The sequence below is a fragment of the Sminthopsis crassicaudata genome, chromosome 1 (genome assembly GCF_048593235.1).
Source record: "Sminthopsis crassicaudata isolate SCR6 chromosome 1, ASM4859323v1, whole genome shotgun sequence".
Lineage (NCBI taxonomy): Eukaryota > Metazoa > Chordata > Mammalia > Dasyuromorphia > Dasyuridae > Sminthopsis > Sminthopsis crassicaudata.
In genome coordinates, this window is record NC_133617.1 from 417,690,003 (window position 1) to 417,705,198 (window position 15,196).

At 36.1% G+C, this 15,196-nt stretch overlaps 1 protein-coding gene across 1 annotated transcript in view; it reads right to left on the reverse strand.

The window, feature by feature from the left end:
• Positions 1-1,221: 1,221 nt before the first annotated feature.
• Positions 1,222-15,196, reverse strand: part of GOLM1 (golgi membrane protein 1) — a 92,364-nt gene continuing 78,389 nt past the window's right edge. The window contains exons 9-10 of the mRNA XM_074280207.1: positions 10,873-10,986; positions 1,222-4,360 (exon numbers count right to left, since the gene is read on the reverse strand). Coding sequence (XP_074136308.1) covers positions 4,278-4,360; positions 10,873-10,986 — 197 coding nt within the window. The 3' untranslated portion in view covers positions 1,222-4,277. The remainder of the gene's footprint in view (positions 4,361-10,872; positions 10,987-15,196) is intronic.

The window sequence follows — 15,196 nt, forward strand, 5'->3', positions numbered from 1 at the left end:
TTCTCCCTCTTTAAATGGAAGGGGAGGAGGGAAGCAATTGGTAACAATGATGCTACAGAAAATAGAGCCATTTAAAAGTTTGTTTTTGTATTTAAGACTAAAGAACAGAAGGAAACAGACAAACACAACAGTTTTGAAAGTAATACGATGACCAGGTATGATGGTACATGTATGTAAAGCCCACTGCTGAAGAAGCTGAGATTGGTGAATTACTTGTCCATAAAATTTTAAAGCTACAGTGGACTGTATCAATCAAGTTTTATTATATTGAGAACCAATGTGTGGTGGGCTCCAAAGATTGGGAGAGGGGTAAGGAGAAGGCAGCAGGATGTCTAAGGAGTGGTGAACCAGCCCAGTTGGAAACATTAGGTAAGACTTCCATAGTGATTAATTGTGGTTTCAAGTCCATAAATGGACACTGCACTTCAAGCCTGGAAAAAATTGGGAACTTTGGTTTCAAAAAAAAAAAAAAAAAAAAAGGATTAACGTGATAAATTTTATTACTTTGAAGATAACATTATTTGATAACTTTTAAGGAAACTAGAAAGCAGCCTAGCAGAAAATTAGGCAATGACCAATATCTTAGACCATTTTCCATGAAAAATTCAAAAGGATAAGTAACCTAAATATTAAAGATATGAAAGAAAACAAGATCACATGCCATGGGTATAACATGAATTTTATCCAAACAGATAAAGGTATTATTTATAAAAGATAAAGTAATTTTGAACCCACAAAATTAAAGCATTGCACCCATAAAATTAGTGCATATTGAATAAGGTAAGTAGTCAAATGAGGGGGAGAAAAACCTTTCTATGAAATTTGCCAACTGTCTAATAGCCAAGATATATAGAGAATAAATACTTAATATTTTATTACCTGGGGGCAACTAGATAGTGCAGTGGATAGAGCATCAGCCCTGAAGTCAGGAGGACCTTAGTTCAAATCTGCCCTCAGATACTTAATATTTACAAGCTGTGTGACCCTGGGCAAGTCACTTAACCCCAATTACCTTGCAAAACAAACCAATAAAAAAATTACTATATTACTCACAAATCAGCATCTGCTTTAAAAAATGTGTTAAATGTAAGTCCTGGGTTCTGGGGAGACAGGTGACAGGTCACCTGTCATACCAGTCTTTTAATGATGAATACATCATCAAAAAGACACTAATGTTCTGCAACTGTTTAGCAAGATAAAATAATGCAATAACCCAAACACTGAACATAATTCATTTTTATTTTAAAGTATTAAATATTTTTCTAAAGTTAAACAATTTCAAAGCAAACATTTAAAACAAAAATGTTAGACGAGTTTTTCCAAGTTCAGTAAACATTATCCCTTCCATTATTTCATAAGATAAACTAATCTAAACCAAACACAAAGCTATAGGAATGATCTAATCTACCCCAAATGACCCATGAATTTAAAAAACAGTTCTTCACAATTTAATTTCACCATTCCAATTTTATTACAAGCAAATGATTAACAAATAGTAAGAATCACCATTACCACCCTATTCCCCACCTCCCAAAACCCCATAACACTAAAGGTATCTTTCCTTCAAAATGTGTAATAGTGGTAAGCTGGTGATTTACTTCAAAAGGTTAATTCTGTCAACATCCTATCCCCTTCATTTTAGAAGGGACCTAACACAATAAAATTATTAATGGTATCCCTTGAAAAGAATTTGCTTAACAGGTCAGAGCACATGGCTAAAGTTGTAAGAGGAAATTACCCTAAGATTCTCTTTTGTGAAAGACAATCCTAAGGTGACTAAACATTCTTATGGCCTTTTTATTAGATGAAGCCAATATAACTTATTTTGGGAAAACTGAGTTCCTTAAATTGTAGAAAAATTCCTGTGAATGACAGTGTGCTTGGGCAAGTGGTTTATTGGCTACTTAGGAAAACTACTCCTCTTTTAACTGGTTAGCACTGGTGCTATTAAAACTAAAATCACGGACTAGATGCCTATTTGACATTATATTGAGAGGATAATGCTCTCCACAGTTTGCTGCCTCGTACATATGTGCCAATGGCCACAAGAGGGCCTAGAATTCAATGTGGATGACTCGGTCCAAACCATGACCAACAAGGACAAAAACATGTCAAATATCCTGTCTTTTTGATGGCAGGTCAGATTCTGTAATGGGCAACCAGAATGGTTTTAGCACATGAATCGACAATGGTTGATTTTGTTTTCCAACCCCTGAATGTATCATTGCATGAGTAAGAGCAGGATGAGACTGTGGACACTATTGCAAAGCCAAGAGAAATTTTATATGTCATCTCTAGCAGTAAGTTAATAAAAGTCACAAGGAGCTTAGGCAAGGTCTTACTTATTTTTAGTCCATTTTTATGCTCTTCAATTGTCTTAACGGTCTACCGATTTTTTTCCCCCATCATGGCAGTTATCAAAAGCTGTATTACCTACATGGTACAAGTTCCACAGGTTGTGCTAATAATGAACTTTAGACAAGATCAGCCCCAGTCTCAGTTATTCTCTAAGGACCAGTCTTGCTTCCAAAGTGCAATCTTTATCCCAAGGCTGACCACCAAGGGATTAATGTCTGTAAAACCATGGAATTGTGGAAGTGCTTTATAGTAAGTTCCTGGTCTTTAAAAATGCTGTCTTGTTAACAGAGGCATATAGAACACTAAAAAAGAAAGATATTGTCACATGACCTGTCTGTGACATTAATCCTTATCAATGCAGTGTGGTATAATGTAAAGAACACTGGACCTGGGTTTTTGTGGTAGCTCTGTGCACCGTTAGATATGGTTATTTAATTTCAATCTATTTGCTTGTGTTTCAAATTAGGGAAATGGATGGAATTATCCCTAAGGCCCCCTTCCAATTCTAAAACTATGTTTCCAACTGTATCTTAAAGACAAACTCGACTTTCTTAATTTATTATATAATGCCACATAATATTTAGAAATTTTCATATTATTGGCATTTGCATTCAAAAAGCAATTTCATAGATAGTTTTGTTGGATGCCTCTTTCCCTAAAATATTAGCTGCAATGTCAAATCTATTGCCTATGTTCACAGTCTGTGTTCTAACAAAATAGTGATTTTAATTATTAAATTGCAAAAGAAGGTGAATTCATTTCCAAAATAATTAAGTTATTCAGATCAGAAGAAACTTTGGTACATCATGAGTTACTTTTCCCCCTTACAAACTAATGTGTAAAATGTAGAATCAAAAAACCCTCATTTTTTCCTTTCTCTCTAAACCTTCCCAAATCCAGAATAGTATATCTTCTATTAAATTTGTTTTAACCCAAGTAGGCATGGATTCACTTTAAAATCAAAGTAACTTTAGTAACAATTCTATATTTCAGTCTTTGTGTCCTGTGCTGCAAAAATGCCCATATGATATTAATACTCCATTTCTAATTGTGTTTATATGTTAATCATAGACCTCCTCTGCTTGAAATAATGACTTACTAGAGAAGTTCCCGATTGAAAAGGAAATATAACTACATACAAAGTAAGTTACAATCATTTTAAGTGTTACATGATTTTTTTAAAAAAAATTCGCACAACTAAAACAAAAAATGTTCATTTAGTCTTGCTTTAAAATGTTGCTAGTAAGGTGTTGTGTATTAACAGTCAGTATTTAAGGACTATTCTGATTATCAGAATTACCAAGAAGTACATCTGTCTCAAAGCAGGAGAGCTAGCTATCCAGTCCTCACTATGTATATTGCTTACCTTGAAAACAGATTTGAGGGACACTGAGCAACAAAAGGAGAATCAGACTCCACAGCAAAAAAAAAAAAAAAAAAAAAAAAAAATGGAAGAACAAAGCTCTGAGGGTCCCATAGAGCAGAATGGATTTTATTCTTAATGACCAGAAGAGCTTTACTTTTATCACAGTTTTTAATTACATTTAAGAATAACTGAAGCCATGTTATCACAGTAAAATTCATATTTGAAATATGATTTCTAGGCTATTTCAAGGACAGTCTTTTCATGAGTTATCCATTTTTCCAATGGAAAAAAAAAAAAAGTGGTCCATTTTTCCTTTGTAAAAATCTCTACCCGTTTAGAAATCTTGAAGCTGATTCCAGAAAAAAAAACAAACCAACCTAAAACTTATTTGATCATTTGACATTCTTATTCCCCCCCTCTTCTTAGCATCTTGTGTACATTTTAAATTTCCCAACACTCATCTCCCAGTGCACGCATTAGATTGCTTCATACTTAAAGAGTGTTCCATTGTCACAGGGATTATCTATTATGAGCTCTCTCTTTAACTCTGGATTCACTTTGCTTGATTCTTGTTTTCATGTTCTTCAACTAAGTTATTATTCATGATATCTTTGTTCTTCTCTTCAGTATCTGGTTCTAAGAGGAAAAAGAATTTTTGTATTAATAGTTGAAGAAACACGACATTCACAACACCCATTTCCCATTGTGATGGATGAGTTTCAACAAACTGTATTATAACGTGGATGATGTAAGTGGGTTATTATAATGGGAGTTAGGTTTCCTGATTAAAGATATATACTATTATATGAATCCTACAGATTTAACCAACAAGTCATAACAGCTATCATGCAATATTAAGCTCTATAAGTATTAAAAACTGGCACATGCCTCCACTGCATTATCAAATGTAGTGATAGTCTTACAATGGTATCTTGGTATTAAATTTTGGAAGCATATTGATAAGCTGCAGAGAATGTAGGAGAAGGGATCCAGGATCGTGGAAGACATAGAGGAAGACCTATATTTCTAATTCATCATGAATTTGACTTAAGACCTGTGAATTAAGACGACTTCTATCAAAAATGAATCAAACATTTTGTAATTATAGTCACTAAAAAGAATTTGTCCAAATCTCTAAAAGTTTAACTGATAACTTTCCCACATATACAGTCCCTGTAATGATTTATATTTTTTATACTGCATGAAGTTTTAAAGACAATTTTCTCAAAATTTTCCCATGAACAGGCCCTGAAAATATTCCTACTTTGTAGATGGAGAAACAGGCTTTAGAGAAGTGGTTTGCTCATGTCCATCTAAATTGTTTCAGAGCGCTTTACTGGATCTGATTCAAAGTCTTGATGCCAGGTCCAGAATCATGGCTATCGCATTGTACAATTTCTCCTGCCTCAAAATATCATAGCAAGTAATGAAATACAATGTTATTTGATGATGATGATTCTCCCACCAAGAAGCATCTTTGAAAGAGTTTTTGTTTTTTTCTTCTGTTTCCTCAGTATGTATTATAGTGTCACTCAAAATAAAGACCACTGTCACACAGGTGGCAGCTCTCAGAAGGAAGTTTTCAGAACCCTTTTAAAGGAAGCCATAAAATGACTGCTCCCTTTTCAGTGGCTAGAAACTGGAAACTGAATGGATGTCTGTTAGGATTACTAGGTGAGAACTCAGGTTGTCTGGACAGTGACAAGGTCTGGAAAGAGGTGACTTCCTTTCAGAAGAATGGCGGGAAAGAATTGCAAACACAAGGACAAACACCATGATGCTGCTCATGAAATCATTGAGACCATTCGATGGGTCTGCGAAGAAATACCGGATCTCAAGCTTGCCATGGAAAATTATGTTTTAATTGACTATGATACCAAAAGCTTTGAAAGCATGCAGAGACTCTGTGACAAGTACAACCGAGCCATTGATAGCATTCATCAACTGTGGAAAGGAACAACTCAGCCCATGAAATTGAACACTCGGCCATCCAATGGGCTTCTTCGACATATCTTGCAGCAAGTATATAACCACTCAGTCACAGATCCAGAGAAACTCAACAACTATGAGCTCTTTTCTCCAGAGGTGTATGGAGAAACTTCATTCGACTTAGTTGCCCAAATGATTGATGAGATTAAAATGACAGAGGACGACTTGTTTGTTGATTTGGGCAGTGGAGTGGGGCAGGTGGTTTTGCAAGTGGCTGCAGCCACAAATTGTAAACATCACTATGGTGTGGAGAAAGCAGACATTCCGGCGAAGTATGCTGAGACAATGGACAGAGAATTCAGAAAATGGATGAAATGGTATGGGAAGAAGCATGCAGAATACACACTGGAAAGAAGTGACTTCCTTTCCTGCAGTGAGCCGACTTCCCTTCCTGCAGAGAGCTGCGTCAAGCCAGATGTAGTGCAGAGTCTTCTCCTCTTCCTGGAGTGCTGTCCTCTTTTATCCTCCCAGAGAACGGGCGTGAGATAATGCAAGGACTTCTGGGAAGAACCACTTCAGCCAATGAGCTTGCTCCTTCTATCAAATCAACCTGAGTTCTCACCTTGTAATTGTCCTGAATTCTCACCTTGTCACTGTCCAGACAACCTGAGTTCTCACCTAGTAATCCTAACAGATGTTCATCAATTGGAGAATGGTTGGATAAATTATGGTATATGAATGTTATGGAATATTATTGTTCTATAAGAAATGACCAACAAGAGGAATACAGAGAGGCTTGGAGAGACTTACATCAACTGATGCTAAGTGAAATGATCAGAACCAGGAGATCATTGTACACTTCAACATCAATACTGTATGAGGATGTATTCTGATGTTAGTGGATATCTTCAACAAAGAGAAGATCTAATTCAGTTCCAATTGATCAATAATGGACAGAACCAGTTATATCCAGAAAAAGAACACTGGGAAATTTGCACTCTTTCTGTTATTGTTTGCTTGCATTTTTGTTTTTCTTCTCAGGTTATTTTTACCTTATTTCTAAATCTGATTCTTTTTGTGCATCAAGATAACAGTATGTATACATATATTGTATTTAACATGTTTAACATGTATGGAAACTACCTGCCATCTAGGGGAGGAGGTGGAGGGAAGGAGGGAAAAAGTTGAAACAGAAGGTTTTGCAAGGGTCAATGTTGAAAAATTACCCATGCATATGTTTTTTATATAAAAAGCTATAATAAAAAAGTGACTGCTAGCTCACATTTAAAGAGAGATTCAAAACATCTTTTGCAGAATTACTTTGATAGACATAGCACAGGATTCCAGCTTCTGGTGCAATGCTTCCTTGTGTTCTGGCAAACCACTTATGAAAATGGGGCTGTAAGTGTGTTAATTAGGCAATGAATGTGAGGCTCCCAGAACATCTATTCTGTGCCAAGAAAAGGTGGGAATGAACTGCCTGGTTTTCAAATTTCTAAAGCAAAAATTTACAGTAAAAAGCACTTTAGGATTAGACTTTGAATCAAAGGATAATGCAGTGAGAAGCAGATTTACAACAGCATAGTTGGGTAAATGAGAAAGAACATGCTCTGGTATGGTTATTTTATGATCTATAAAATAATCATCATCAAAATACCAAGGCATAAAACATCCAAGTTGGAAAGGACCAATATTAGGCCATCTAGTCTTAGACTTAAAGCTGAAAAGCAAATATTATAGACCATGTAGTCCATCCTCTCATTTTACAGATGGCAGAAAGTGATTTGTCCAAAGTGAAGCAACACAAAGCATCACAAGAATTTTAATCCAGGACCTCTAATTCTTGGAAGGCCCATTTTTTATATCTGCAACATGTGGTCAATTAGTCTCTCCCCAAAGATTCCTAGTGAGGAGGAATCCACTTTCTCCTGAGATTACCCATCTTGGGGATACTTCTAATTGTCTGAAAGTTTTTCTTTACATCAAGCCTGTAATCATCTTCTTTGCAACATCTACCCAATGATTCTAGTTTTGTCCTGTTGGGCCAAGCAGAATGCATCTCATTTCCCTTTTACACAGCAGCCTTCAAATACTTGAAGATAGCTACTATATTTTCACTTAACACTTTTTAACTTTTAGTTAAACATTCCTAGCTCTGTCACTTCACATAAAGCATGAAGTCTTGGCTATCCTCCTCTGCCCAGACCCCAACACCACATTCCAGATATGGTCTGACTAAGGCAAAGTAGAGTGAAACTATCACCTCATTTCTCAATGCTATACCTTTTAGTGCAGCTTTACACTTAACCACCATTCTTGAGCCTGCCACATCACTCTCCAACTATACTGAGTTTGCAGTCCACCAAAATTTCTACATCCTTGGCTCTTCAACAATGAGATGATTTGAACCAGTTCCAATTGTTCAGTAATGAAGAGATCCATCTACACTAGAGAGAGGACTATGGGAACTGAGTGTGGACCACAACATAGCATTTCCACTCTCTCTGTTATTATTTGCTTCCTTTTTTTTTTTTTAACCTTCTTTTTAAATCCGATTTTTCTCGTGCAACAAGATAACTGTATAAATATGTATACATATATTGCATTTAACATATATTTTAACATATTTAACATGTATTGGACTGCTATCTAGGGGAAGGGATGGGGAGAAGGAGGGAAAAAGTTGAAACAGAAGGTTTTGAAAGGGTCAATGTTGAAAAATTACCCATGCATATGTTTTGTCAATAAAAAGCTATAATAATTTTTAAAAATTTCTACATCTTTTTCAGGCAAACTGTCCAGCCATACCCCTCCCCTTTTATTTGTTAAATTGATTTTATGAGCTTTTGTTCCTAATTTTTTAATACCCATTAAATTTATTTTATCCCCATTATATTTCATTTCTTCAACTTAGTCCAATGTTAAGATCTTAGGTATTTAGAACATTACTGTCCGGGAAAAAAAGACATCTGATTGAAACTCAAAGATCTGGGTTCCAGTTGTGGATCCGCAGATTCCAGTTCTATCATCTCTATAAATCTAAATAGGCTCTATTACCACCATGATAATTCTGAGCTTCTCAAATATACACCTGCCTCTACGTGTGTGTGTGTGTGTGTTCCTTTTATCCTTCAGGAGAGATCACCATCCACAATATCAAGAAAATTTGGGTTCAAGCCCCATCTCATAGTGGCCCAGGCAAATCTCCATAACTACTACTTGTAGAACAAGGTGCGATCAGCACTGGGAAAGAGTTTCTACATGGAGACTTCTCTGGAACAGTGAAAGAAGAAGTCTGGCTTTTTGTTTGAGGCATTTTTACATCAGTTCACTTTTCTGAGCCTTCTAGTTTCATAAAGGAAGAAGCAATCTAATAGAGAAGATGATAACAAAGCTGGTATGGAGGAGGAGGCTAAGACTGGGGCACAAGCTCAAACTTCTGATTGCAAATCTTATCTTTCTGTTATGGCACCACACAAGTTATAGTTATTTGGTGAGAACATTTTTTATCATGTCAGTGTATTTTTTTTTAATGCTGAATATTTTCTAAAAAGGAAAAAAATCAGGGGCAGCTAGGTGGCGCAGTGGATAGAGCACCAGCCTTGAATTCAGGAGGACCCAAGTTCAAATCTGGTCTCAGACACTTAACACTCTCTAGCCTCAGGGAAAAAAAGGAAAAAAAAAAAATCTGTCACTGATGGAAATTACTATGACAAATTACTATGACAACAAAACAAATGCTGCACAAGTTCTGGGAAGTCAGTCAGTCGGTAAACTTATGAAGGGCCTACTATGTGTCAGGCACTGTGCTGAACACCGAGGGGCAAATGACAGAACTCCCCTCAAGGAGCTTACAATCTAATGGAGACAATAAGAAAATAAATATGTACAAAGAAGCTGTAAACAGAATAAATAGGAAAAAAGTTAAAAGAGAAAAAGCACTAGAAATAAGAGGGGCTACAAAATGCTTCCTGTACAAGGCGGGATATTAGTTGGGACTTAAAGGAAGCCAAGGAAATCGGTAGGCAATATTAAGGAGGGACAGCTTTTGAGGCAAGGGCAGTCAGGAAAAAACCGCCCAGAGCTTAGAGGTAGAGTGTCTTATTCAAGAAGCATCCAGGAGGCCAGTATCACTGGATGGGAGAGCATATGGCAGGGAGTACGGTGAGAGAAAACTAGAAAGGTAAGAGTGAGAGAGAGGTGAGAAGACTGGGTTATGAAGGGCTTTGAATGGCAGAGGGGTTTATATTCCCTGGAGTTGACAGGGAACCACTGACATTTATTAAGTATGAGGAAGTCTCCAGGACACCCTGTTTGAGACATCTGAAAGACAAATAGAAATATAAGACTAGAGATTAGGAGAAAGTTAAGGGCAGGATACGTAGATAGATAGATATGAGAACTGTCAACATAAAGATAATTAAATCCACAGAAGCTGGTGAGATCACCAAATGAAATTGTATAGAAAAAGAAGAAAAGAGAGCTCCAGACAAAGCTCTCTATTAGAGGCTTTCCCTGACAGGAGCAGCATTTATCATGAAGATAAATATGAATCAAAATATACTGAATGAATCCATCAATTATGAATGAACAACTCTAAAGAGACCTCAGCATAATATATAATCTCCAGAAAAGTCCCTGGCATGAAATTTGGTTCTGAATTCTACCTCCTAATTTAAAAAAAAAAATTAAAAATTAAATGTAATCAATTCAACAGTATAAATGGAAAAAATTATAAGGCAACTGAAACAGAATGTTGCAAAATTATAAAGAACGAGACTATATAAACCCCAGAGAGGAGATAATGAGAAAAGTTAGAATATACTTTTCCTCTCCTCTCCCTTACTGCTCTTTTGCAGAAGTCAGGGTCCACAGATTTGGAAGACTGCCTATTAATGTCAGATTGTTTGCAATGTTTTCATTGATTTTACAGAAATTTTCTTCTTCTTCTTCTTTAAGTAAACTATTGTAAAGTATGACTCTCTTAGAGAGACAAGTAGGAGGAATAATGGGAGAAATCCAGGTAATATAAAAATGAATTATATCAATATAAATTTATTTTTTAATGTAATTGGCTTTTGCAAAGTCTTCCAAAGAAGAAAAGGTAGTTCCTAAAAGTTTAAGCTTGACAAGATAATGATTTGGATTGAAATGATAATACAGTCCTGTGAGGAAAAAAAAGATAAAATAAGAAGGACCAGACCTCAAACCACACTTACCATTTAGGTTGTTATTAATGCCTATGAGAGCCGCCTGCTTGTCTCTTTCAGACTCAGCTTCATTTTCATCATTGTTGTAGTCTTCAGAAATTTCTGGTTTGGGTTGATTTACTCCTAAAAAGATATTGAAACAATCAAAAGCAAGTCTGATTCAACAGAAAGAGTTGTAAATTTTCCTGCTGAATTTGGAATCATGGGAGCACAGAGTTCAAATGCTAGTTTTGCTTATGGACTACTGGCACCATCCTGAACTAATGACTGAGCTTTTATTTATTTGTTATCATTTAGTTTCTTCTGTAAAAAAAGAAGGAATTTAACAAGTATTCTAAAGTACTTTCCAGATATAGGCCTGTGAATAAATAAAATATGGGGAGGGGCAGGAGAACATATTAAAATGGAGAACCATGGAAAGACCTCATGTAGAAAATGGCCATGAAGTAGAACTCCATTCCAAAACAGGTGAGGAGGGAATATGTTGCAGGGATGAAAGACTGAGAGTCATGTGTAAGAAACAGCAAGAAATCGGCTTGACCACTGAGGATAGTAAGGCAATGAAGGGAGAATAAGGCTAGAAAGTTGGATGGGAGCCGGGCTGTGGAGGGCTGAAACGCTAAGAGCTTGTTTTTGATTTGAGAGCTTAAGAGGTGACCCAAAGTGGGGTTTATTCCCTCCCGGCTCTGCTTCTGACTGGAAGGACTCTACCTCCATGACTCAGCTGCCCGCCCAACCTGGAAGCTCCTGGAACTTCCACCAGGGCAACCTCTTTCTCCCACTGGTTAAAGTTCCTTTTGGGCCTCCCTCCATTTCAGGGGAAATTGATTGTATTTGGGGGATCAGGAGGAAGAAGAACAGGACGGGAATAAGCATTTATAAAGCTCCTACTATGTGTCAGACATTATGCCAAAAACTCTTTACAAATATCTCATTTGATCCTCACAACAATGTTGGGAGGTAAGTACAAGGATTATTCCCATTGTACAGTTCAGGAAACTGAGGCAAAAGAGGTTTACGCTGACTTATCACACAGCTAGGAAGTGTCTGAAAGGTAGATGTGAATTTAGATCTTCTTGACTCTGGATCTAATACTCTATCCAATTTTCCAGCTGGATATATTTATATGTATATGTATGTGTGTGTATATATATATTATTTATAGAGGCTTAGCATTCTGCCTGGCACATGCTAAGCACTTAATCAATGCTTATTACCTGCTGAGTGAACAACAGACTAATTAAGTCAGACCTCTACTTTAGAAATATTATGGTGTATTACATAGAAATAGAATACTGAGAAATAAAAACTACTAACTGAATAATCTTATAACACTGTTTTTCCCTCTTTTGCAACTATACCCTGTAATAATCCATAATGCAGAGTATCCAAAAGTCTCACTGCAATGTTGTTATTAAACAATAACAAAATAACAACAGCATAACAATAAAAAACTAAATAGCACTAACACTTTTGGTATACCCTGTATGTGAATTTGTAAGTACACATCACACACGCACAGGCCTTTTTACCTTTAAACCTATCATTTGTAAATCCCTCTAAGTAAAAAGTCATATTCTTTGTGGGGGATATGGTAGGAAAAAATCTAGAAATTAAATAATTTTAGGAGGAAAGTAAGTTTAACGGAAAAGAAGCAAACACTATTTTGGATATTCTATTTGGATTAGTAGTTGCCATTCTTTAGGAATAGTTCCCTATTTGCTACAAGCAAAGGTTAATAAGTAAAATGGCCTGGAGGTTTTTTTGTTTTTTTTTTACAAGAGGAAGAGCTGTGTTGTATGGAATGATATATTCTTTCAAGATGCTTAGCATCCCTACTTCTTCAAGAGAAGGAAAAATAAAAGCAGCATCCAGAAACAAATTGAACAAAAGCCATATTGACACAATTGCTTATTTCTTTTGAATCTTCAATCTATGATCTCACTCAAATGTGTAATCCCTCAAACAATGCATAGTGTGAGCCAGCTATGCCTTTTCATTCTGTGCAATCATTTACCATCTCCTCCCATAAATCTAGAGTTTCTACCCAACAAGCTGGAGACCTTTCAGTATTTAGGGATCCTAGGGCAGCATGCAGTTGTTCCATGTTCTTGCTAAATGACCTGCCCTTTGATGATATACTTCCTAGGTGATGACTTTCATTTCACTTTTTGAATGCAGGTTATCACCCATAATATACAGGAGTCTATTTATGCTTGTCATCTATTTTCCTATTGCCCTTAGGGTCACCTGCAATTCTGATTCTTCAGAAATTGTGGCATTCCCCAAGTTACAGCCCTGTACACTCACCAGAGAAACACGTATCTTACAATAAATGCATGTGTGTGTCAAAGAGCAGTTTGAGACCATCAGAAAGATTGTAAAAACAATCTGGACTAATCTCTCATTTCTATTCAATTCTGGTCTTTGTTCATTGGTCATCTGAAATACCTATACAATTATTTAAATATACATAAGCCTTAAAAAAAAATGTTACCTACTCTCCTACCTCATATTATGGTTTTGTGGTGATCACATAATCTCCAGGCTTACTCTGGTGAACTGTAAGTCCCAGCAGGTCCTACCATACTAGAATGACTTCTGATATGAGCCCAGTGACAGATTATAATTGTTTTGTTTTTTGTGGACTGACCTAGCTAAATTCAGAAAAGCTCATTAAAGGATCAACCACCATGTGACATTTCTTAGAGGCAAGGGAGGAGTGTACAAGAGTTCACAAAAATGTCTAAGAAATAGAAGAAATCCACACAACAAATATTCATCCCTGAAGCAGGTAAGATGTCAAGCTAGAATCCATACATGTTTCTAAAAGGGGGGGGGGGGGGGGAGAAACAACATTGAAAGTTTTCCTTCTGTTGAAAAATCCTCTTTGGGTATTATTCATCTAAAATGAGCTATATTAACTACATTAGGTAGTCACCAAACCCTCTATAACCTGGGATAGTCAGAATCAAGCTGGTAGAAGCCCCTAATAAAATGGATCTAGAATGCATGAATCAAACCATGTCTTCCACAAGCTGAAGCAGATACAATCGAAAGCCTAGGTCTCACCTCCAGATACTAGCTGTCTTTCCAAATAATCCCACTATATGTAATCACATATTACTTAGCTTAATACTTCTCTAATATCTTCATTTTAGCCACACACATATACATATTGTAGTTATATATGAGTTGGAGTCTTGTCCTCTACTGGACCGTACACTCCATGAGAGCAAGGGCCTTTCCCTACTTCGTTGTAATAGATTTAATTAATTAGATCTCACCTGGTTAGGGCACCAGAGTACAGCACTTCATTACTTAAAGTGGGATAAAGTCACAAAATTGGTTTATTCCCTTAAGTCTAGCCTTACATAAAGTTTGTATCACATATATTAAGAAATAATAATAGGAGCTATTTACATTTGGCTTCAAAGTTTACATATGTGGGACAGGTACTATCAAAAGTACTATCTTCATTTTTATACAGGAAAGAAGTCAAGTTTAGAGAATTAGATGACTTGCACATGGTCGAATAATAATTGTCTTTGAGTCAGGCTTTACTACCAACCCAGGTAATCTGACATGTCATTAACAATGTATGACCATCAGTGCTAATCAATGCCAGCCCAGTCAAATAAAGAGAGAACTGGATTTTATGTTCAAGGACCCAGCTTCAAATTCCCTCTTCTTCCTCCCTGTGGATCTATCAAAAAGTCTCTTCTCTCTAGATTTTTTCCTCTAAAAAGAAGAGATTTAAAACCAGATATTTTACAGACAAAAGGGGTCTGAGAGGTCATCAAATTCAATGGTGCTAAACTCAAATAAGAATAGGAGGCACTAAACTATAGCACAAAATCCTTAAGGGGCTTGTACTGACTTAAAAAAACACACACATTAATATATATGTTTTTTTATTTATTTTGTGAAATATTTCCCAATAACTAAAATTACTACACTCAGGAATATAGCAGGCCATACCTTGTATCTGATATTCCTCTTGGCTCAGAAAAGGAAGATGAGGACCAGAGTATGGGCAAAATGTCCTTAAAATCTCTTCCAATTTAAAATCTGGAATCCCAGAGTAACTCAATTTTAAAACCACATTACATGCCTATTACATGCCAAGGTGTACTGCTATGTGCTAAGAGATCAAAGATGAAAAAATGATACAATTCCATCCCTCAACTGAGGAACAAAGAAGAGAAAGAAGACAATCAGACAAAATACTGTAAGAAAATCTGAAGATGGAGAGATCATCTCCATCCCCAGAAATAGAAAGAAGAGGATTTATAAAAATGAGAGGGCTTAAAATTAGGAAGATTTATCTTTA